Source organism: Amyelois transitella, chromosome Z (genome assembly GCF_032362555.1).
Source record: "Amyelois transitella isolate CPQ chromosome Z, ilAmyTran1.1, whole genome shotgun sequence".
NCBI lineage: Eukaryota > Metazoa > Arthropoda > Insecta > Lepidoptera > Pyralidae > Amyelois > Amyelois transitella.
The window spans coordinates 13388526-13413843 of record NC_083535.1 but is presented as its reverse complement, the minus strand read 5'-3'; the positions used below and the strand labels follow the sequence as shown (position 1 = coordinate 13413843).

The window sequence follows — 25318 nt, the reverse complement described above, 5'->3', positions numbered from 1 at the left end:
TTTCCACTATATCTGCATAGTTCTTTCGCTTCATCCACATTCATAACCCTCTTAATGCAAGCTCGGCGGTTTCGGGTACTCTTGACCTGACCTAAGTTACTTCTGCCAGGATGTCCTTAATTTGATCAAGGTACGTTCGTCTAGGCCTTCCCACTCCGACCTTTCCATCAACACTGACCTTGTATATTTGCTTACGGGTATGTAAGGCAGGTTTTTACATGAAGCGACTCCCGCCAGACCCTCGACCTTTGCGAAGGCGAAAATAAAAAGGCTTCCGATATTTTCATATAATTTATTTCAAATATCTTTGTACATAAAGCTACTGGACTTATGGTTACTAAAATTGGGGCTTTGCCGCCCTATCTATAAAAATCCTGAAATATCACACATAATATATATATACAAATACAAAACACTAAAAAGCGACAAATTTTATTGTCATTTACAATTGAACGCCGTTATTTTATAACTCGACTTTAAAATAAAATTTCCTTAGAAGAAATCTACATTCTATTCCAATTATCTTCTTATATTTTCATTTAGAGGTAGGTACATTGCAAACAATTATATTTTTTACATTATATAAAAACTAGTTAATATTAATAATAAAATATGAAATTGATATAAAAATTTGACAAGGAACATTTTCATAGAAACATCACTTCAAAATAAAATGTTGAATAATATACAACTGTGAGCAAAATAAAACCCTGTTTTTATCCAAATTCAGTCTTCAAACCAAATAAAGAGACAAAAGTCCATTTCATATATATAAATTGGCAAGACTGGCACTAAAATAATTTTTTTAACTACACGGCAATTTTTTTTATAAAATACAGGCTGATGGAAGCATAATTCATAGTTTGTACTTTTACTTTAGTTTTAATAAGACATCGGATTCGAAACGGCAAAATCTAATACTAACAAGAAAAAAACATTACAAATAAAGATCATCAATATAGCTTCATGTTGGATGCAGGGAAATGTATGCATAAGGGAACTAGCTGTGCCCGCGACTTCGTCCGCGTGAAATAGTTATTTGTGGCATCATTGAAGCTCTCAAGGATGAATAATTTACCCCTTTTTTTACATTTACCATTATTTCTTCGCTCCTGATAGTTGCAGCGTGATGTTATATAGCCTCAAGCCTTCCTCGATAAATGGTCTATTCAACGCAAAAAGAATTTTTCAATTCGAACCAGTAGTTCCTGAGCTTAGCGCGTTCAAACAAACAAACAAACTCTTCAGCTGTATAATACAAGTATAGATTAAGGTTGATAGTGGCGCCCGAGGAACTGTTGGGGGTCGTGCAACTTCCTCGTCGCTTGGTAAACGTCGCGCTCCTTGTCCGGGTATTTGGTGGGCAGGTTCGGCGAGTGGAGATTCACTTTGGCCGCGTACCTGTTACAAATACACATACATACATACATACGTAAAATCACGCCTCTTTCCCGGAGGGGTAGGCAGAGAGAGACTCTTTCCACTTCACAAATATAACGTTATAATTAAAACATAAGACACTAGCGACCCGCCCCGGATTTCCACGGCAGCATTTACAGATATAAACCTCCCTCGGAAAACACTCTTTGCAATATTACACACATGAACAACTTTCCGAGTTAAGCGCATGGAAAATTGTTTTTACTTTGTAATATGTAGTGATCAGAATTACAAATACATTTCAGGCGTACTTTTAAAGTTGATAAACAAGACTGTAAGCTTCTTTAAAAAAAATCGTACACTGTTTATTTTCTCATAAGCAATAATATAATAAGTATAAGATTATATGTTAACTATTACATATTACATACATACATACATATGGTCACGTCTTTATCCCTTGCGGGGTAGACAGAGCCAACAGTCTTGAAAAGACTGAATGGCCACGTTCTGCTATTTGGGTTAATGATAGAATTGAGATTCAAATAGTGACAGGTTGCTAGCCCATCGCCTAAAAAAAGAATCCCAAGTTTGTAAGCCTATCCCTTAGTCGCCATTTACGACATCCATGGGAAAGAGATGGAGTGGTCCTATTCTTTTTTGTATTGGTGCCGGGAACCACACTATATTACATATTATACACAATTTATTTTCAAACGATTCCCTACACGGTATTACATTATTATCTCACCTAATGCCGGCGATGTCGATCTCGTAATGGCCGCTCAGCACGTAGTCGTTGGTGATCTTGTGCGCGACTCCGTCCGCGTCCAAGTTCTGAATGAAGCCGAGGCACACCTACAGCACGTTCAAATTTATTTACAATTTCCATGTTGGTGATTTTTCTTATTAATTAGCAGCCATAAGGCATAATCTAAATGTAATTGGATAACATATTTCTAAGTCCTTAAAAATTTTTATAGGCCTGGGTCTTTCATGTTTATCTATTTAAGTATATACAATATACATATTATAAAATATATAAAACAAAGTATCGTTGAGTTAGTATCTCGTTACACAAGTTTCTTCGTAGTCGTTTCAACTTACTTCGTGGCTAACTCGATCAATGGTAATTTGTCCCGTATACATTTATTTATTTATCAGTTAACCCTGTACAACCTGACGACAAAGTGGTCAACAAATCACCTGTTTCTTGAACGTGAACCCGTAACTAGTTGTTGTCTGGCCGCAGTAGTCGCCGTCCCGGTACACCGGCTCGCCGCCCCACATATATATATATATATATATATTTATCAGTTAACCCTGTAGAACCTGACGACAAAGTGGTCAACAAATCACCTGTTTCTTGAACGTGAACCCGTAACTAGTTGTTGTTGTCTGGCCGCAGTAGTCGCCGTCCCTGTACACCGGCTCGCCGCCCCACATATATATATATATTTATCAGTTAACCCTGTAGAACCTGACGACAAAGTGGTCAACAAATCACCTGTTTCTTGAACGTGAACCCGTAACTGGTGGTGGTGGTCTGGCCGCAGTAGTCGCCGTCCCGGTACACCGGCTCGCCGCCCCACATATATATATATATATATTTATCAGTTAACCCTGTAGAACCTGACGACAAAGTGGTCAACAAATCACCTGTTTCTTGAACGTGAACCCGTAACTGGTGGTGGTGGTCTGGCCGCAGTAGTCGCCGTCCCGGTACACCGGCTCGCCGCCCCACATATATATATATATATATTTATCAGTTAACCCTGTAGAACCTGACGACAAAGTGGTCAACAAATCACCTGTTTCTTGAACGTGAACCCGTAACTGGTGGTGGTGGTCTGGCCGCAGTAGTCGCCATCCCGGTACACCGGCTCGCCGCCCCACGACCACGGGTCCAGCTCGTGGTCGTGGTCGGTCAGCAACAGCTGCACGTACTGGCGGCGGATGCCCTCCCCCCTTTGGCGGAGGAGCGCGTCTCGCCCGATGAACGGGATGTCCTTCTGTGGGTTTATAAATTGATTTAGGGATGATACATGGGTATATACATTCAGTCAGAAAAGTATCGGGAATGGATTATTTATTTATGGTTCCAAATTCAAATTTTTGTTTTTTTTGTTGTTGTTAGATTGGCACAACTGTTTTCCATTTTGGCGCGGAGTTTGAGTTGCATCTGTTGTTTACATTAAATACAGTGCTATTTTTAGTTATATCATATCTAGTGTGTATTGCTAATTTCATAATGGATAAAAACATCGAACAAAGAGTTTGTCTTAAATTTTGCATTGCCAATGGAATATCGTGTTCGGAGTCACTGAAAATGTTACAGAAGGCTTACGGTGAATCGACTTTATCAAAAACTCGTGCTTATGAGTGGTACAAAGCGTTCAAAAGCGGTCGAGATGTGATGGAAGATTTGCCTCGCTCTGGTAGGCCATCAACGTCTGCAACTGAAGTTAACATCGCAAAAGTGAAGGAAATAGTGACTGAAAATCCTCATTCAACTTTGAGAGAGATAGCCACCGAACTTTCTGTATCTCACGAGTCGATCCGTACCATTTTAACTAATAATTTGGGTATGAAACATGTTGCCGCTCGGCTAGTCCCAAAAGACCTGAATTTTTTTCAAAAACTCAATCGCTTGAGAGTCGCTGAGGACATGCTAGAACGAGTCAATTCCGACCCAACATTCATGAAACGCATTGTTACTGGTGACGAGACGTGGGTTTACGAGTTTGACATGCAAACTAGTCAACAAGCTTCGGAGTGGCGCCTTCCAACTGAATCGAAACCGAAAAAACCACGCCAAAGTCGTTCAAAAGTCAAAGTCATGTTGACTGTTTTCTTTGACTATCGCGGTGTTGTGCACTCGGAATTCTTGCCGGAAGGTCAAACGGTAAATAAGGAATATTATTTGAGTGTTATGCGGCGTTTAAGAGAGCAAATCCGACGAAAAAGGCCAGATTTGTGGAAAGAAAATTCTTGGATTTTGCACCATGATAATGCACCTTCGCACAAGGCCATCATTGTGAACGAATTTTTAACCAAACACTCAACAAATACCATCGAGCAACCACCATATTCACCAGATATGGCTCCAGCCGACTTTTTTCTTTTTCCTAAACTCAAATTACCACTTCGTGGCACCCGTTTTCAATCGGTAGAAGACATAAAAGAGAATTCGCGGCGAGAACTGACCTCAATTCCAGAAACAGCGTTTAAAAAATGTTTTGATGATTGGATTATTCGTTGGCGTAAGTGTATCGTTTCTAAAGGAGCATATTTTGAAGGTGATAAAATAAATTTGGATGAATAAAAAACAAACGATGAATTTGGATGAATAACAACATTGTGTATTATTGATCTTTTCCCGCTACTTTCTTGACAGAGTAGTACAACCACGTGTATATTCCTTGCCTCCCCCCTTTGGCGGAGGAGCGCGTCTCGCCCGACGAACGGGATGTCTTTCTGTGGGTTTAAATTGATTTAGGGATGATACATACATACATACAATATTTTTTTTACACTCAATTGTTTGTTGTTGACAAAATTTTTAGTTATTAATTATAGGGTTTGAAAGATAGTTGTATCCAAAAAGTTTTTCCGATGGGTACCTGCTATGATTAAACTCATTTACTAACTAGCTCTGCCCGCAACTTCGTCCGCATGGAATAGTTATTTTGGGCATCATTGAAGCACTCAAGGATGAATAAAATTATCCCCGATTTTTTTCAAATGTTCCATTATTTCTTTGCTCCTTATAGTTACAGCGTGATGTTATATAGTCTAAAGCCTTCCTCGACAAATGGCCTATTCAACGCAAAAAGAATTTTTCAATTCGATCCAATAGTTCCTGAGATTAGGCCGTTCAAACAAACAAACAAACGCACTCTTCAGCTTCATAACATTAGTATACATGATTCAATACGCGTGACTCACATCAAACTTGACCCGCCACGTGCGGCCGCACTCCAGCGGCGTGGTCATGGTGTCCAGGTCCTGACCCCAGAACGCGAAGAACTTCTCCACTCGGAGCGCCCGCGAGGCGTAGTAGCCCACGTGGCTGATGCCGTACTTCTCGCCCGCGGCCATGAGCCGGTTGTACACGTGCAGAGCGAACTGTGGGAGGAAATTTAATTATATATACAGGGTGACTTTTAATTCAACTGCATAAATTTAACTGTTAAGTGTACTCATCTAAAGGATATTTAAAAACGTTAAAAGAAAAATATCGGTTCATAATTCAGAAAGTACAAAAAAAACAAAAGTATCAAAATCCACGATCCTAAATACGTCATATCACCCCGGCCGGCGGAAAAGCGACGCGTAAGATTCAGAGGTCAACGACACAATTCATTCAGCTGAGCGATCTCGACAACTCTGTACTTTACTTGATCGTGATACTAGAAAAATAATTTATTTTTCAGACATTTATTTACATGTTAAGTTTTAATTTCTTTTTGTAGTATTGGTCTTTAATAAAGCGTGTGACGTAGTTTTTGAGGGTTTTTTAAATGTGAAAATGATGACGTTTAATTTAAATAAAAATAGGCTCAAACGGCTCAGAAGCATGGGTATAGTCTATGTTTAAAAGGATGCAGTTGTTTTAAATGTCACCCTGTATAGGTATATATAGGTACGGGACAAATTACACAGATTGAGTTAGCCTCGAAGTAAATTCGAGACTTGTGTGACGAGATACTAACCCAACGATACTATATTTTATTTTATAATAAATACTTAAGATAGATTAACATCCAAGGACCCAGACCAATCAGAGAAAGTTCGTTTCTCATCATGCCCTGACCGGGATTCGAACCCGGGACCTCCGGTGTCACAAACAAACGTATTACCGCTGCGCTACAGAGGCCGTCAAATATATGTACGTACATATATATATATAATCACGTCTCTATCCCTTGCGGGGTAGACAGTCAGATAGTACAACAGTCTTGAAAATACTGAGAGAGAATAATAATATAATTAATTGAGATTCATATAGTGAGAATTATCCTACTTATAATATAAATGCGAAAGTTTGTGAGAATGTCAGTATGGATGTTTGTTACTCTTTCACGCAAAAAACAACTGAACCGATTGCGATGAAATTCGGTATGTAGGCAGCTGAAGACCCAGAATAACAATAGGCTACTTTTTATCACGGAGTTCCCGCGGGATTTATAGGGTTTCCATGCATTATTTGTGGAAATATTCGTATTGATATAATTAGTTCTTTATTCATTCATGTTTTTAATGTAGACAATGTGCATTCGTCCACGATGTTGTTTTAAGAGATCTATATTTGTAAATTGACGTCCGATGAAAATGCTGTGCTGCAGTGTAGTTTGTTCCGCCGCTTCTTTTACACATGCGCTTTGGAAGCGGTAGTGATGTGACGTCAATAAGTGATACATTGTATCCAATTTTGATAATATATGTATTCTATTCATGCGGACGAAGTCGCGGGTGACGACTCACCTCGTTAGGTATGTACAGCACATAACCCAGCTCGCCAGTGTGCGTCAGGTTCATAGCCCTGATGCCGTTGGCGAGGCCCACGTCGATCTCCTTGAACGTGAAGAACGGGAAGTTGGACGGCGCCAGGTCGGTATCTGTCAGCTCAGACAGCAGACTCCTGGTGAACGGCCCCATGACGCAGACGGCCGTGTAGACGGCGGTGACGTCGGTCAAGGTCACCGCGCCGCTGGGGGGCAGGTGCCGCTTCAGCCACACCTTGCAGCGCGTCTGCTGGATCGTGGGCGCTATCATCATGTAGCTGTTGGGATATATATATCTTCTTATATATAAAAATGAATCGCTAAATGTGTTGGTAAGCGCATAACTCAAGAACGCCTGGACCAATTTGACCAATTCTTTTTTTTTTTAATATTCGTCGAAGCTCAAGGATGGTTTTTACGGCGAAAAAATACCAAATAATTGCCTGAAAAACCATAAAAACAGTCCTTTTCTTTATCCCATACAAACGTTTTCTAACTTATACGTACAGTCAATTTGAGCTTTATTGCTAATGTATAAAGTTCACTGTTGTCTAAGCAATGTAGGTCTAATAGATAGGAACAAAAAACTGTCATATTAAAATCTTTTTGACAGAACGAAGTCTGTCGGGTCCGCTAGTATATATATATATATATATGTACTAATATTATAAAGCTGAAGAACCTTTGCCCTAATCCGCATCAAGCATCGACCTCCAACGCTTCGCTATCTTTATGTTTCTACGAAATGTTAAAATAAAATATGATATATTTATTTTTATTGGAAATCTTACAGCTTATTTTATCTTAATCTATACTAATATTATAAAGCTGAAGAGTTTGTTTTTTTGAACGCGCTAATCTCAGGCAGTACTGGTTCGAATTGTAAAATTCTTTTTGTGTTTAATAGACCTTTCTAGAGGAAGGCTTTAGGCTATATAACATCACGCTGCAACTTTAACATTTCGCGCTTTCTATAGAAAATATTACCTGCTGTTTAGGATAAGACTGATCATTTCTTTACCATGGATGTCGTAAAGGCCGACTAAGGGATAGGTTTATAAACTTGGAATTCTTTAAGGCGGTGGGCTAGCAACCTGTCGCTTTTTAAATCTGAATTCTATTGTTAAGCCAAAGAGCTGAAAGTGGCCTATCAGTCTTTACAAGACTGTTGAATCTCAATCAAATGTATTATGCAAATAAAAGTTTGCATTTGAATTTAGTGACGGGATGCTAGCCTATCGCCTAAAAGAAGAATCCCAAGTTGATAACACTATACCTTAGTCACCTTCATAGAACGAGACGAGAGTAGTCCTATTCCAATTTTTATTTTCCATCGTAGCCGGTATCCACACGACGACGGCACGTTATTATAAGTAATATGATGATGATGATGATGTGCCATACGGTTCCCGGCACCAATACAAAAAAAGAATAGGACCACTCCATCTTTCCCATGGATGTCGTAAAAGGCGACTAAGGGATAGGCTTATAAAATTGCGATCCTTTTTTTTAGGCGATGGGCTAGCAACCTGTCACTATTTGAATCTCAATTCCATCATTAAGCCGAGCAGCTGAACGTGGCCATTCAGTGTTTTCAAGACTGTTGGCTCTGTTTACACCGCAAGGGATATAGACGTGACCATATGTATGTATATATGTATGATGATGATACTCATTATACTCACTGGTTCTCGGAAATTCTAGCCAGACTACAGTCGTTCTCGTAGCCGCCCCGCTCGTACCCCGCAAGGGATATAGACGTGACCATATGTATGTATATATGTATGATGATGATACTCATCATACTCACTGGTTCTCCGAAATTCTAGCCAAGCTACAGTCGTTCTCGTATCCCCCCCTCTCGTTCTGCATGCCCGTGTGTATGATGCTGCCCACGGGCACGTCCACGTCGTTGGAGCACAGGTACTGGAGGAGGTCCACCACTTCGCGACCTTGGGACTGGTGATAAAAAAAACCAGTAATTTAAAAGACTGTCGGCTCTGTCCACCCCGCAAGGGATAAAGACGTGATTATATGTATGTACTAGCTGTCCCGGCAAACGTTGTTTTGACATTAAAATAATTTTTAATGTCAAAACAACCCTTGTCATGAAAAATAGATGTTGGCCGATTCTCAGACCTACTCAATATGCTCACAAAATTTCATGTGAATCGGTCAAGCCGTTTCGAAGGAGTATGGGAACAAACATTGTGACACGAGAATTTTATATATAAGATGTATGTATACTTTAATCGTTACGATTTCCATATAAAAAATAAGGTTTCACAACATAGATTTACGGAATATATTTGACCCAACCACATGGGTTTGTCATTTCTCATGTGTTATTATAAAACTGGGAGTTAAAAATAAAAGTGATTAAACCACAAGAATACAGATTTCAGTTAGATAAGCATAATAAAAGCAAGGTGCCGTGTGATTCCAGGCACTAATTAAAAAAAAAGAAAAACAGGTCCCATAAAGGCTTACTTTAACATACATACATCAAATCACGTCTAAATCCCTTGCGGGGTTGACAGTGCCAACAGTCTTGAAAAGACTGAACGGCCACGTTCAGCTGTTTGGCTTAATGATAGAATAGTGATTCAAATAGTGACAGGTTGCTATATCATCGTCTAAAAGAATCCCAAGCTAGTGTGGGTAACCCTTAGTCGCCTTTCACGACATCCATGGGAAACAGATGGAGTGGTGGTGCTATTCTTTTTTTGCATTGGTGCCGGGAACCACACGGCACGGGTTGCTAACCAGCATAATGTTACCTGTATATCAAATTAGGTGAACGATGAGTCAACCATACCGTCACCTGTATATCAATTTTGGTGAACAATGAGTCAACCATAACGTTACCTGTTTATCAATATTGGTGAACGATGAGTCAAACACAACGTTACCTGTATATCAATTTTGGTGAACGACGAGTTACCTGTAAATCAATTTTGGTGAACGACGAGTTACCTGTAAATCAATTTTGGTGAACGACGAGTTACCTGTAAATCAATTTTGGTGAACGACGAGTTACCTGTAAATCAATTTTGGTGAACGACGAGTTACCTGTAAATCAATTTTGGTGAACGACGAGTTACCTGTAAATCAATTTTGGTGAACGACGAGTTACATGTAAATCAATTTTGGTGAACGACGAGTTACATGTAAATCAATTTTGGTGAACGACGAGTTACCTGTAAATCAATTTTGGTGAACGACGAGCTACCTGTAAATCAATTTTGGTGAACGACGAGTTACCTGTAAATCAATTTTGGTGAACGACGAGTTACCTGTAAATCAATTTTGGTGAACGACGAGTTACCTGTAAATCAATTTTGGTGAACGACGAGTAGTCAGCGAGGCCGACAGACTCCCGGCACGCCCAGTACTCTCTCTGCACGGTGTCGAACCAGTGGGGCTTGCCGAAGGTCTTCGTGTACGCTATCTTGAACGGGCGCGGTTTGGTCGGCGTGTCTTTCTGAGTTTCTATATATATTAGAAATAGTGTCATTTTAATAAATAAGCTGACGTTGGACCGCGACCATAGAATAGATTTATTTTGAAAATTAGATATCAAAAAAAGGTGTCCCTTATTATAAATACTTATTTGGGCATCATTGAAGCCCTCAAGGTTGAATAATTTAACCCGTTCTTTTTCACATATTCCATTATATCTTTGCTCCGGTTAGTTGCAGCGTGATGTTATATAGCCTAAAGCCTACATCGATAAATGGTCTATTCAACGCAAAAAGAATTTTTCAATTCGAACCAGTAGTTCCTGAGATTAGCGCGTTCAAACAAACGAACTCTTCAGCTTTATAATATTAGTATAGATTAGCTTTTGACGGCCCCTGTGGCGCAGTGGTAGTACGCTTGTCTGTGTCACCGGAGGTCCCGGGTTCGAATCCCGGCCAGGGCATGATGAGAGAGAAAAGAACTTTTTCTGATTGGCCTGGGTCTATATAAGTATTTATTATAAAATATAGTATCGTCGAGTTAGTGTCTCGTAACACAAGTCTCGAACTTACATCGAGGCTAACTCAATCTGTGTAATTTTTCCCGTATACATGGTGACATTTAAAACAACTGCATCCTTTTAAACAAAGACTATACCCATGCTTCTGAGCCGTTTGAGCCTATTTTTATTTAAATTAAACGTCATCATTTTCACATTTAAAAAACCCTCAAAAACTACGTCACACGTTTTATTAAAGACCAATACTACAAAAAGAAATTAAAACTAAACATGTAAATAAATGTCTGAAAAATAAATTATTTTTCTAGTATCAAGATCAAGTGAAGTACAGAGTTGTCGAGATCGCTCAGCTGAATGAATTGTGTCGTTGACCTCTGAATCTTACGCGTCGCTTTTCCGCCGGCTGGGGTGATATGACGTATTTAGGATCGTGGATTTTGATACTTTTATTTTTTTCGTACTTTTTGAAATATGCACCGATATTTTTCTTTTAACGTTTTTAAATATCCTTTAGATGAGTACACTTAACAGTTAAATTTATGCAGTTGAATTAAAAGTCACCCTGTATATGTATGTATTATCACAATCCTCCACTCACCAACAGTGTCGAACCACGTGGGTCTCTCGTAGCCCATGACCTGACCGAACACTGCGCCGTTGTCCCTCAACGTGGGGTAGAGGGGTGACAGGCGAAGGTTCCTGCCAGTCTCGAACTCATCAAAGGGGTACGGCATGCCGTAGTGGATACCTGAGTAAAGTGCTTATCTATAGAAAATATACTCATCTTGTAACTAACTGTGCCGTGTGTATGTCGTAAAAGGCGACTAAGAGATAGGCTTACAAACTAGGGATTCTTTTTTTTGGGCGATGGGCTAGCAAACTGTCACTATTTGAATCTCAATTCTATCTTAAAGCCAAACAGCTGAACGTGGCCTATCAGTCTTTTTGAGATTGTTGGCTCTATATACCCCGCAAGGGATATAGACGTAAATATATGTATGTATGAATGTATGGAGAGTGTGGAGGGAAAGGTCGGAGTGGGAAGACCTAGACGAACATATCTTGATCAAATTAAGGACGTCCTGGTAAAGGGTCAGGTCAAAAGTACCCGAATGAAGAGAGTTATGAATGTGGATGAAGCGAAGGAAGTATGCAGAGATCGTGGCAAGTGGAAAGAGGTAGTCTTTGCCTACCCCTCCAGGAAAGAGGCGTGATTTTATGTATGTATGTATAAAATTCTCGTGTCACAATGTTTGTCTCCGTACTCCTCCAAAACGGTTTGACCGATTCTCATGAAATTTTGTGAGCGTATTGAGTAGGTCTGAGAATCGGCCAACATCTATTTTTCATACCCCTTAGTGAAAGGGGTTGTCCACCCTTAACATTAACTTATTATTTATATGGCAAAACAACGTTTGCCGGGACAGCTTGTATATATATATATTTTTTTCACGAACCTGGAACCTCTTTGAGTCTGTCCCTCAGAAACCGCTTATTGTTGTGCAGAGCGAGAAATCGATTGATGTCCAACTCGTACATGTCGTATTTCGTATACCCGTCGATTATTTCGTCCACCGTCGCCTCTGCCACTCCCCCCGCGGCCGAAATACCCACTGTTTTCATGCCGGCAGCCACGTGGTAGTTGAATATCTATTTGATAAATATATATATATATAAACTATGTTGAAGGATGAAGCGAAGGAAGTATGCAGAGATCGTGGAAAGAGGTAGTCTCTGCCTACCCCTCCGGGAAAGAGGCGTGATTTTTATGTATGTATGAATGTATAAACTATGTTAACTCCATACACGTATAGAATATACGTATACATGTGCCGTGTGGTTTCCGGCATCAATATAATAAAGAATAGAAACACTTCATCATTTTGCCATGGGTGTCGTAAAAGGTGAGTAAAGGACTTAGGCAAATTTAATTAAAGGCGATGGGCTAGCAACCTATCACTATTTGAATCTCAATTCTATCATTAAGCCTCACAGCTTAACGTGGCCTGTCAGTCTTTCAAGACTTCTGGCTTCTATCTTCTCCGCGAGGGATATAGACGTGATTATATGAATGAATGAATGAACGTATAGAATATTATGACAAAAAATGTCATAGATATCAGAAGTGAGATGTGCATTCCACCTCTGATATGAACAAGTGTACATATTTCAAACCCAAAAACTAAATGTAGCTAACACAAGCCAGTTTTGGCAGGACAAATAATAGAGTATAAAAAACGATCAATCGAATATGTAATTGCCGTTAAATCTTCATTCTGAAAAAATGACAAATATACAGGGTGACATTAAAAACAACTGCATCCTTTTAAACATAGACTATACCCATGCTTCTGAGCTGTTTGAGCCTATTTTTATTTAAATTAAACGTCATCATTTTCACATTTAAAAAACCCTCAAAAACTACGTCACACGCTTTATTAAAGACCAATACTACAAAAATAAACTAACACTAAACATTTAAATAAATGTCTGAAAAATAAATTATTTTTCTAGTATCAAGATCAATTAAAGTACAGAGTTGTCGAGATCGCTCAGCTGAATGAATTGTGTCGTTGACCTCTGAATCTTACGCGTCGCTTTTCCGCCGGCCGGGGTGATATGACGTATCGTGGATTTTGATACTTTTATTTTTTTTTCGTACTTTCTGAAATATGAACCGATATTTTTCTTTTAACGTTTTTAAATATCCTACAGATGAGTACACTTAACAGTTAAATTTATGCAGTTGAATTAAAAGTCACCCTGTATAGACGTGACCATACGCATGTATGGATGTATCAATTGCTATTCTAGTTTCAGCTTCGCAGACGTACATCATCATAAAGCCAGTCTTGACATATGCGCAGGCGCAACGCTCGCTGGATCTCCGTCGCATACCGGCAGCCACGTAACGCCCGATGACACGAATTTAGCCCGACTGAACTCAGCCGCCTGCCCGCTGAATCCGCGAGATCGAGCGTTACGAAGCAGCTTTGATTGAATCCAAATCCACATATTGTTCTTCATCATCCTAGTTTCCAGTTCAGTTCAACGTGAAGGTATGTAGGAGCCACGGTGCCGCAGACAGACACACACAGCTATGTGTGTCTGTCTGTGGCATTGTAGATCCTGAAAGTTGGAACCGATTATCTTGTCTTGTGATTAGTTGGCGTTCTAAGCTATTTTTAATCGTTCCGATGTGGCCAAGTCCTGAACAAGATTCGGCAGAATTCAGTTCGTTTTATCTGCAACATGCTTCAATTAATTAGCTCATTTGCAATATGACCCATTCAATGCATAATAAAATCATCGTTATTTGTGACAGTCGATTTTCCGATTCGTCCGTTATTTGTGACGTCGATTTTCCGATTCATCCGTATTTGTGACAGTCGATTTTCCTATTCATTCGTTATTTGTGACAGTCGATTTTCCGATTCATCCGTATTTGTGACAGTCGATTTTCCGATTCATTCTTTATTTGTGACAGTCGATTTTACGATTCATCCGTTATTTGTGACAGTCGATTTTCCAAAATTGGTTCGTTACACATTTAAAAATGCCGTCTGACGTCCGGTGCTACTCCGACGATCCACTAATCCGGGCAGAAGAAGAAAGAAGTCAGTCAGTTGACCAATATGACAAAATGACCTAGATAAAAGAAGAACCAGCTCTAGTACTTCGATATCCACTTGCAACGCAGGGGAATATTTCGTTCGTTTGCAGGTTAAGAAGAACAATATTAAACGGAGCAACACATGAAAATGATCTCTAAATCAATACGTATACGAGTTAAAACAAAAATAAGCAGCTGACCTCCGGCGCTTCGCCAACGATCCATTTGCAGTCCGGGGAGAATGCTTCGAGTCCGTTGCATAATTTATGAAGAACAGCCTCGCTGAGAGCTGGCACGCGTTTCAGCAGTTCCTGAAGTAGCACGTGGAACTGATCCCAGTCCTCGGCGACGCAACGCTGGGACGAGTCTTGGACTAAAAGAAATTAGAAAATTATAGGTACTCACTTTTTCACTGGATCGCGTACCTACCGATTGGCACATCATTTGGTGGTGCAAAGGCTTTATTTTAATTTAAGGTTGCAAGTAGACCGGATGCAAGACGGTTATATGTAATAAGGTGGAAAAGTATTTGGGGGAGGACTAAATTCGACAGTTGACTTTATATTGAAATGAATAAGTCTCAATATTTAAAAAAAAAATATCTTTATTTTGGGTACTATACTAAATTTTTCTTGTAAAATTGCATTACATTTCATTACATTTACTTGTTGGGAACATTAACAAAATGAAGTCTAATTCTACGGTCTTCCACTTTATATCATAGATATAAAATTATCATATGACAATGTTCGTTCCCGTACTATTCCGAAACGGCTTGACCGATTCTCATGAAATTTTGTGAGCATATTGATTAGGTCTGAGAAACGGCCAACATGCAAAACAACGTTTGCCGGGACAGCTAGTATCATAGAAACACAAAAAGTCGTCTCATTTCGTAAGGCAAGTACCTAATACAAAATGTATAAAACTTACTATCTTCCTCGTAGACAGGTTTGGCTACAGGTTCGAATCCGCCGGCCAGGATGCAGCCGTCCCGCTCTCGCAAGTAAATGTAGCCGTCGGGGTCCCGTACAACTGGCACAATTGAAAATCCTTTAATCTATACTAATATTATAAAGCTGAAGAGTTTGTTTGTTGCAACGCGCTAATTTCAGGAACTACTGGTTCGAATTGAAAACTTCTGCGTTGAATAGACCATTTATCGAGGAAGGCTTTAAGCTATATAACATCACGCTCTTAGGAGCGAAGAAATAATGGAAAATGTGGAAAAAAAAAACGGGGATAATTATTCATCCTTGAGGGCTTCAATGATGCCCAAAACAACTATTCCACGCGGACAAAGTCGCGGGCACAGCTAGTGTTGAATAATTCTCCACACATCCTCAACCAGGCGTTGGTCTACATACATAAAATCACGCCTCTTTTCCGGAGGGGTAGGCAGAGACTACATCCTTCCACTTGCCATGATCTCTGCATACTTACTTTACTTTGGCGTTCGTCTATATATATATATATATTTCGATCACCCATGCAATTTTGTTGTTAAAGAATTTATTCTCATAAAAGAAAACAAATAAATTTATTTACATGAGGACAATATTTGAAAATCTCATATCCATGAAATTCCTATCAATTCTACTACTTAATTTAAATCCACAGTAAATGTATGCACCAATATTTCTTCCGACTCCAATCGAACAACGTTCCCGGCACTGCCCTGGTGAACTGGTGACCACAGAAGCCAACTTACCTGGTGTCATAGGATGGAGGTTCTCAATCGGTTTCGTGTGCAGGTAGTAATGCTCGCAGGGGAGAAGGGGCACCTTCACTTGAGGCCGGGCAAGTTGGCCAACCTAAACAAAACAAATGGCTATATCTAGGCTATCCTGTTATTTTTTTTTCTGAAAGTGTCACTGGACATGATAAGTACATAAAATATTTTATGTGATTTTGGGTAAAAAACAATGTATAAGTTGTTTATGTTAAGTATGTATATGCACAACACAAGTAATCGATATAGAATAGTATAGATTTATTTTCAAAATTGAATACAAGGTATTACTTATTGACGTCACATAACTTAAATCTAATTACAACTACTACCGCTTCCAAAGCGCATGTTTAGAAGAAGCGGCGGAACAAACTACACTGCAGCATTTTCATCGGACGTCAATTTACAAATATAGATCTTTTAAATCTAAATCGTGGACGAATGCACATTGTCTACATTATAGATAAATTTGTGTATGTATAAAAGTACTATAGCAGGAGCGATGATTCGGCTCGACCGCTACCAAAGGGAAGATCTTCCGCCAGGCTAGGTGTGGTGCCTGGGGAACCGCAGTTCCCATTGGATGGATTTTATTGATGGAACATTGGATGATACAACAGAAGTGTTTAAAACGTATAATTTTACCATGGATGTCGTAAAAGGCGATTAAGGGATAGGCTTATAACCTTACGATTCTTCTTTTAGGCGATGGATTAGCAACCTGTCACTATTTGAATCTCAATTCTATCATTAAGCCTAACAGCTGATCATGACCTTTCAGTCCTTTCAAGACTGTTGGCTCTGTCTACCCCGCAAGGGATAAAGATAAGGATAGACGTTACTATATGTTACGTTTCTCTAATAAAAAAAATCAAATTAAAGGAAGCTTCTGAACACTTATTATCACCGATCCATCTAACCGCCGTAGTCCAACGCTTCCCTAGATACCACATTAAAAAAAAAAAACAAATTGTCACAGAGTGTCAAAAGTGAAACATGGCCACCCACCTGCCGCGCCCAGAATCCTGCGCAGTTGACGAAATACTCGCACTGGATCGCGCCGCGCGTGGTCTCCACGCCCGAGACCCGCTCGTCTTTCGAGAGGACGGCTGTCACAGCACAATCCTCCATCACGCCCACACCTTAAATTCCATACTTGCATTACTTGTGACTCGCTCGTTCGGAGCGCGTAAGGGGTATGACACACTGGATGCTTTGTACGCACAGAAAGGTAGTGTTGGAAGGTGAACGTTTGGTGCCGTGCGGTTCCCGGCACCAAAATCAAAAAGGACCACTCCATCTCTTTACCATTGATGTCGTAAAAGGCGACTAAGGGATATACTTGGCTAAGGCTTGGGATTCTTCTTTTAGGCGAATGGCTAGCAATCTGTCACTATTTGAATGTCAATTCTATCATTAAGCCAAACATCTGAACGTGGCCTTTCAGTCTTTTGACGACTGTTGGCTATATCTACCCCGCAAGGGATATAGACGTGATTATATGTTATGTTATGAACACCCGAAGCATATATGGTGGTGAAGGGTGCAAATAGGAACGCGCAAATATGGAAAATACCTATAGGTATACTATGTAACAAGCGCTCAGGTCATATTGAACGCAAATCGTTAATTAATCAGATTTAGTCCCGGTCGCGTCCTCTCCCTGGGTCGCCATCGAGACGTTTGCTTAACCCCTCAACAGTCTCACTGAGCAAACTTTGTTTATTGTTGACCACTTAAGTAAATCCAGTTAAAACCTTTGCCCTTATCCGCATCAAGCATTGACCTCCAACGCTTCGCTGTCTTTATTATAAAAATTAATATATATTTATTTTTATTGGAAATCTCTCAGCTTATTTTATCTTAATCTATAGTAATATTATAAAGCTGAAGAGTTTGTTTGTTTGTTTGAACGCGCTAATCTCAAGAACTACAGGTTCGAATTGAAAAATTATTTTTGCGTTAAATAGACCATTTATCGAGGAAGGCTTTAGGTTAGGTATATAAAATCACGCTGCAACTATAAGGAGCAAAGAAATAATGGAATATATAGAAAAAAAAAAACGGGGAAAAATTATTCATCCTTGAGGGCTTCAATGATGCCCAAAACAACTATTCCACGCGGAAGAAGTCGCGGGCACATCTAGTTGCTAATAAACTTAAAAAATCTTTCCATAAAAAAAATAGCACCTATATAGCCGATGTATCTTTATGAATAAACTCCTGGCCACCACTATATGAACCAACGCATCCAGTGTGTCAATAGCTTACATACATACATACATAAACTCACGCCTCTTTCCCGGAGGGGTAGGCAGAGACTACCTCTTTCCACTTGCCACGATCCCTGCATACTTCCTTTGCTTCATCCACATTCATAACTCTCTTCATGCAAGCTCGGCGGTTTCGGGCACATTAGCTTAATAGATAGCAATTGAGTTCCCGGTAATGCAGTGCAGGTTGCCGGGCGGTGTATCGTGTTCAAGTGTACGTATACAAATATAGTAATAACCAGTAATAATATATTATAGTGCCGTGTGGTTCCCGGCACCAATATAAAAAAGAATAGGACCACTCCATCTCTTTCCCATGGATGTCGTAAAAGGCGACTAAGGGATAGGCTTACAAACTTGGGATTCTTTTTAGGCGATGGGCTAGCAATCTGTCACTATTTGAATCTCAATTCTATCATTAAGCCAAATAGCTGAAGGTGGCCATTCAGTCTTTTCAAGACTATTGGCTCTGTCTACCCCGCAAGGGATATAGACGTGACCATATGTATGTATGTATGTTATATATTATAGTGGATGTAAATAGAACTGTAATATACTAAAGTTAAAAAAGAGAGATAGATTATTTTTATAGTTTCATTAAAAAAAACGCGATTTGTTAAGAATGTAACAATAATACTTATTCACTGGTACATTACATTCAATCAATAAACTTATTGAATAAAAGGCAACAGTGAATAGATAGGCGTTATTTGAGCTTGCAAGCACCACCTAAGACCCCACCTTGCTAACCATCAGGTATAAAAAACCCCGAAAAAAATATACAGCCCAAAAAAAAATTCTTAAATTCGACAGAATATCTCAAAGTTCCAATTGAAATCCAATTCATGATAGTTTTTGTTTTACTTCATAGTTCGTATTTTTCGGGCAGAAACAAATAGGATAAGAATAGGCCATTTTGATCACACACAGATACTTAATACTCTTAATTTTTTTTTTCACTTTTTTTTCTCATGGCCGTATAAAGACAAATCTGAAAACACATTCAATTTCAATAGAACAGACACTTATGTAATTAGTGGTGGGCTAATAGCGTTCCTTATGGTATAAAAAGGAGAAATGTAAACTGCAATTTAATTAAAAATTTTAAAACCCCAACATAATTTTATTGTAATTAAATGTTCTGCTATTATAATCTTCAATCGCTTTTATTTAATACTCATAACAAGGGCGTGGCGACAAAATATGTAATCCGCCATTTTGTGGCGTGACGGCCATCTTCTTCTGATTATCATCACGCACTGCTATATTCGCCGTTATTAAAAAACACAAAAAAAATAGGTTTATCCGTTCAGATAAACCAGTCAAATTTAGTCAGATATTAAAGGACACATCATCGAGGTTACAAGACCCGTCTCCACCCACCATTAGCCACAGCTTCCTTCATCAGGGACATGCACAACAGATGGGGGTCGCCAACCCCGTCCCCAGGTATCCACAGGCCCCCGAGAATGTCTTCCACGTTCAGCATGGGCCAGAGCTCCTGGCAGCGTTTGGGCGACACCAGCTCGCATGGGATGCCCCACGATCTGTCTGGGTGAAGGTATAGTATTGAATTAAAATCAGTTCTTCACTACGTTGTATAGAGAAAAGTAGCTTCCAGCGTCTGTCCCTGTCTATGTATGTATGTATGCTTATTATCTTTAAAACTACAAAATGGTACTAATGGTACCGCCACCACAAAGGATCGACAGTAAAATCCTTATGCACCAACATTACAGATTGTTTATTAGCACTCAATTATTATCATTTGTCGTGTTGTAATATTTTATTTAGCTTCAATTAACAAGTTAGTAATGAAAATGTTATATTGGACACATAATCATAACTGTTTGTTAGCATTTCATTAGCACTCTCCCAATCAATGTGTGTTTGCAAGTAACTAGTTTATCTGATGATTCTTATGAATGGATTGCAATTTTTTTTTTATTTGCCTATTTAGAACACTATTGTTAAGGACATAATTTTAAAACTTCTTATTTAGAAATTATTAATTATTTATAAAGCATCCTCAATACTTTTTATGTGCGCTGCCTTTATGATTATGGAAACTCTTCACAAGAGCTAGGTGTTATTTAAACTAATGAACATAACTTTAAAGAGATTGGTGCAGTGCTGAGGTGGGATAACCTGTGCTTTTATGTGTATTGCAGGTTCTAACACCTTATCAATTCGACCACCAACTCTCTTGTCACTTGATACTGATCACAAAACTTCTATTAATGAGTAGTCAATTCGAGAGGAGAAATGAAAGAAGGTTGACTAAGCAAATATACAAAGGGAGTGTGAATGGGACTTGTGGAGCAGATGAACATATTCTGAAGAAATCAGAGACATTCTGGCTAAAGGTCAAGAGTACCGGTAACCAATGAGCATGAAGAGTTGTGAATGTGGATGAACCAAAAGAAGTATGCAGGGATCTCTGCCTACCCCTACGGGAAAGAGGCGTGATTTATGTATGTATGTCTATTTACAACAAAGTAATAAAATTAGAGTGAGATAAAGGAATTTTCTTCTTTTTTAGACCACATGTCCACAATTGACCACGCCCTATGGGATTGTGCTAAGTCGAAAAATGTAGTCCCTGCCTACCTTACCGGGAAAGAGGCGTGATTTATTTATGTATGTATGTATGACCCCACCCTTTTTGTACTAAGTGTGCTGATTCCTCTTCAGTAATTGGTAGGACTCAGCTCCTTTACAAAGCAAAGTGCGTTTGATGGTAAAAGGGGCTTGAGGACTTCATTTATAGTCCTACTCCTTCCTCGATGTCATGGGTCCACATGACTTACCCAATCCAGGATCATGTTCAAAAAGCGAACCCTATGCTCCTTTTCAGAAAGTTGAGGATGTAATTGTGACTCTGCTAAGACGAAGAAGATCGATGACATGGGCGGGGCCCAGTCTCCTCACATAAAAGGAAGCAACCAGAACAAACACCAGGACTGATGATGTTGAGAGTTAAAGAATAAATGACATGATACATACACCGACTGGCTCTTCATCCTCCTGTAGACAGTCATCCGGTCCCGAGTGCGTGCCAGCAGTAGGGACCCGCATTGTTTCCATCCGGTAGGTCTTCCCTTTTCTTCCAACTCTTGAAGCAAACGAATGGAGGATTGAGCCAAACGCACTTGGGCCAGAGAGGGTTTGAACGCACCAACCAACCCAGATGAATGCCACCGACTCCCGGATCCAATTCTAGATAAAGAAATAATTTATAGTTATGGCTGTCATAATTGAAAAGGGAGTGGCCATCACATCACAAAAATAAAAAATCTTGCTTCCACTTTTTATGTAAAATTGTTGCAAAAGAAATAAAATAATTCAAATGGGATTTACAATATTAAATCAACCAACCTTTTTCCTGTGCACTATTTTGTAAAGTGTAAACTGTTATCACTATATCAGGCAATTTAAAAGTTTAAAATAAAAAGCACCTTTCAGATGAACCAACCTCTCCTACATTCAGATCCTTTGTGTTTCATAAATCAATACCTCCCAATGCCCAACTGCAAGGTTCAAGTTACCTACCTATATGACATTGGCAACTGCATCAAAAATCAATAACATAGTTATGATGGCTGCTGCATTCACTATGTGTACTAATGGGTGTGCCCCACAGATGCATTATTGATATGATATTGATTTTATAAATAATTATATTGATAATAAGCAAATAAGCAATTTCGTCAAAAATATATACAGATAGGAGGGTATATTTCACTTACTTTTCATTTTCAATCAGGACTGTCTTGTTGCCCCACCCTCTTCTCGCCAGGTGGTAAGCCACGGCCGCACCCATGACTCCTCCACCACATATGACCACTTTCGCCTCCGATGGTAACGTGGAAAGACATCCTTCGAGCCTTTCTTCATTGTCCAAACTATCGAGCCGTTTGGAAAACCCTCTGAGGGTGCCGCCCAAACATTTGTACAAAGAATAATTGTTCGCACTGTTACTGAGCCGCCTAGCTAACATTACGCTCACTGCGCACATTCACTACGATAGAACAAAATCTTATTACCTACATAAATGTAAAATAATAAAGATCTAAAAATAAAATTCGCCGTGCCCGCACCTACCCTACAACGGTGACATTTTTGTTTTGGCAAGTGAAGTGACAGTCGACCTGTGTTGCCAGCGTAAATAAAATTATTGACTTTCTAGTTTTACACCAGTGTTACCAGTAATACAACTCTTCTTTTTTATATTTTCAAGTAAAATAAAGACGCGTGAACACTTTCTACAGTGTACTTCAAATGTTGTAGAAATGGGCAATTTAACAACATAAAACCACAGATTTAAAAACATTACTACAAGTATTAAACCAATGTGTATAAGATGTTACTTTATGTAAGCGTTTTATTTGAGATTTATATTTTTTTACATAATTGGCATTAGGATTTGGTTTACTTTAAATTAACCACAAAACATTATTCATTAAACTTAAGTGTAATAAAAATAAAAATCAAATATAGGATCTTTAATAAATTCAAATTCAAACTTTTATAATAAACCAATCATAACATATATCTCGGGATCTAAGTAACAATTTCCCAATGTTTTTAAATCTGTGCAATTTCCAGAAACTACTTTGTATCCATAGCAACTTCTGGTATCAACAACAACATCAATATAGTTTCAAATGGGGTAATAGACTTAGACCGAAATAATCGTTTTGTATTTTGATTTTATATCATTTTGCTATTTGAGAATTGATTTTTCTATACAATATCGTTACATTAGAACATGTCCTTGGTTGAGATCGTGGAACACAACGAAGTAATTTACACAATCCTCGACAAACCACCACCAGAGCCTCCCAAAACTCCGAGGTAAGAAAATATAATTGTACCTTTGTATTAAGGAACTTTTAAAGTAAGAAAATTGTGTGTGATAGACATGTTAAACGCTGAGAGACTTAATATAAGCTAAGAGAACGCCTGTTATGTTAATTAAAACACTACATATATTTCGTTTTACTGTAGATACCAATCAAAACTTGAGAAAGAGCTTAAAGAAAGGAAAATCCCCCAACTTCGCCGTACTTTTGGATATGCTGAGACACCCTTACCACCACCAGACAAATTCTTAAAGAAAGGAGAAGGCATTGGTCAGCCGGTTAAGAAATCTGACCACAAATGTGTGACCTCCGGTAATCTGCCTCCAGTACCTAAATGTCCACCGCCAGAAAAGAAAAAAGAGAAAACCCAGGTTAATTTTAAGGTCATGAATATAAAGAAAGCCATTAAAGTTAAGGGGAAACCCGTCGAGCCAAAGTAAGTCCTTAACATCAATAGTTACTATGAGATACCATACTGAAAGTATGTAGAGTAGACATATAATTTATCTAAGACACGGAAGTAGATACTCAAAAAACGAGGTTTTTAAACTTCCATTGATGAATTTATGGAGTAATAGTCTACCATATCAGCATTAAGTGTATAAAACCCCATAAGAAAGTATATTTTCCATTTCAATAGAGGTTATTACAAATTTAGTGACACGAACCTTTTCTTCTTTCACTGGATAACACTGGAAATCATCAAAAATACGCATTTTTCTTTGCATCACATTTATCTATCGGTAATTTCAGACTCGTGGACACCAGAGACGGTCACAGAAAAACAATAAAGGGTTCAGGTGAAGTGCCAGAATATTGCCTAAGACCGGATTTCGGGAAAATGCCGGCGTACTTAGTGAAGAGGAATAGAAGAATCCAAAGGGAACTGGACAAGATACGTTACGCCGAGGAGAACAAAGAGAGTCTTTGTAAGCAGATCAGCGAGGAAGAGAGGCAGAAACTACTTCAGGTAATAACATTATCGATATCGAGGGTTTCGCTTTCAAACGATCAAGGTGAATATATTTGGGGTCAGATATTTCTTTTCATAAAGGAGAGTGTTTTGTTTCCAAACGTTCTAGGTGTTATTCTTTGGAGTAGGCATCTGCTGGGGACTTTACACGTCTGCAATGATGAAATAGACCTTATACAACATAGGTGTTATTTATTTATTTTGACAGACGGAGAGACATACAGCGTAGGTTTAAAAATAGGGTCCCGTTTTTACCTTTTAGGTACGAAACCAAAAAAAGAAAATTACTACGACTGGTGTTTCCAAAGTCAAGCAAGTCAAGTCAGCCAAGGCGTATAATTCTTAACCATCATGTGTCTTTTTGACCAGGATCTGAAACACAACTGGCAGTTGATGCAGAAGGCGTTCCTGCAGTTGCCCATGCTCACGGACACAATCCCCAAGATACTGAAGAAGACCAAAATGGAGAACGAGCTGCGACAGCTCGAGAAAGATATCGCTCTAGTGGAAAGCAACCCTTATATTTATATTTACGAATAGGTAGTTATGAAACTGTGGGAGACATGGGGATTTGATGCTTATAGTAGGATAATTAAGTTCCTCAGCTATCGATTGAAATCATAGCTTCGAATTACGCCATTTTGTGTTGCATAATTTTACATTACTTGTTTTTTAAAACTAAATAAATTTTTTTATGTGTTGGCAACACTTAGGTAGGTAGCTTTATTCATCTACCTTCCGACATTCCCACTGCAGTTAAAAGTTGATGAGTTCCTAATGCAGGACATCAGGCCTCATGAAATTGAGGAACCACATACATATATAAAAATGCAGAAGTTGAAATATTAAAATGGATGCAGTTGCGAAAATTCGGGCACCCTTTCATTTTAGGTAGTAGGTAAATATATGTATGTAGGTACATTTTACAAACCTATGCGCCGTGATAAAACATATCGAATAGTACTGATTCGAACTAGTGAACTTATGTACTGA

General features: G+C 38.9%; 2 protein-coding genes across 3 annotated transcripts; one reads left to right on the top strand and one right to left on the bottom strand.

The window, feature by feature from the left end:
• Positions 1-278: 278 nt before the first annotated feature.
• Positions 279-22997, bottom strand: LOC106129542 (pyruvate dehydrogenase phosphatase regulatory subunit, mitochondrial). 2 transcript variants are annotated; one of them, XM_060953889.1, is made up of 16 exons: positions 22237-22997; positions 21494-21706; positions 19871-20034; positions 17223-17356; positions 16194-16296; positions 15416-15517; positions 14683-14855; positions 12327-12519; positions 11468-11617; positions 10216-10379; positions 8698-8846; positions 6868-7165; positions 5329-5508; positions 3192-3392; positions 2132-2238; positions 279-1401 (listed from the first exon to the last, which is right to left on the bottom strand). In XM_060953889.1, the coding sequence occupies exons 1-16, from the start codon at positions 22503-22505 to the stop codon at positions 1269-1271; spliced, it is 2733 nt and encodes a 910-aa protein (XP_060809872.1). In that variant the 5' UTR covers positions 22506-22997; the 3' UTR covers positions 279-1268. The 2 variants fall into 2 exon arrangements, with proteins under 2 accessions (XP_060809872.1, XP_060809873.1); XM_060953890.1 differs by lacking the exon at positions 22237-22997 and having other exon boundaries at positions 19871-20038; positions 21494-21631.
• A 5-nt stretch (positions 22998-23002) lies between these two features.
• On the top strand, positions 23003-24875 carry LOC106129541 (enkurin). The gene is made up of 4 exons (XM_013328136.2): positions 23003-23344; positions 23498-23788; positions 24106-24322; positions 24695-24875. Exons 1-4 carry the CDS (start codon positions 23259-23261, stop codon positions 24863-24865), a joined length of 765 nt encoding a protein of 254 aa, XP_013183590.1. The 5' UTR covers positions 23003-23258; the 3' UTR covers positions 24866-24875.
• The last annotated feature ends 443 nt before the right edge of the window (positions 24876-25318 follow it).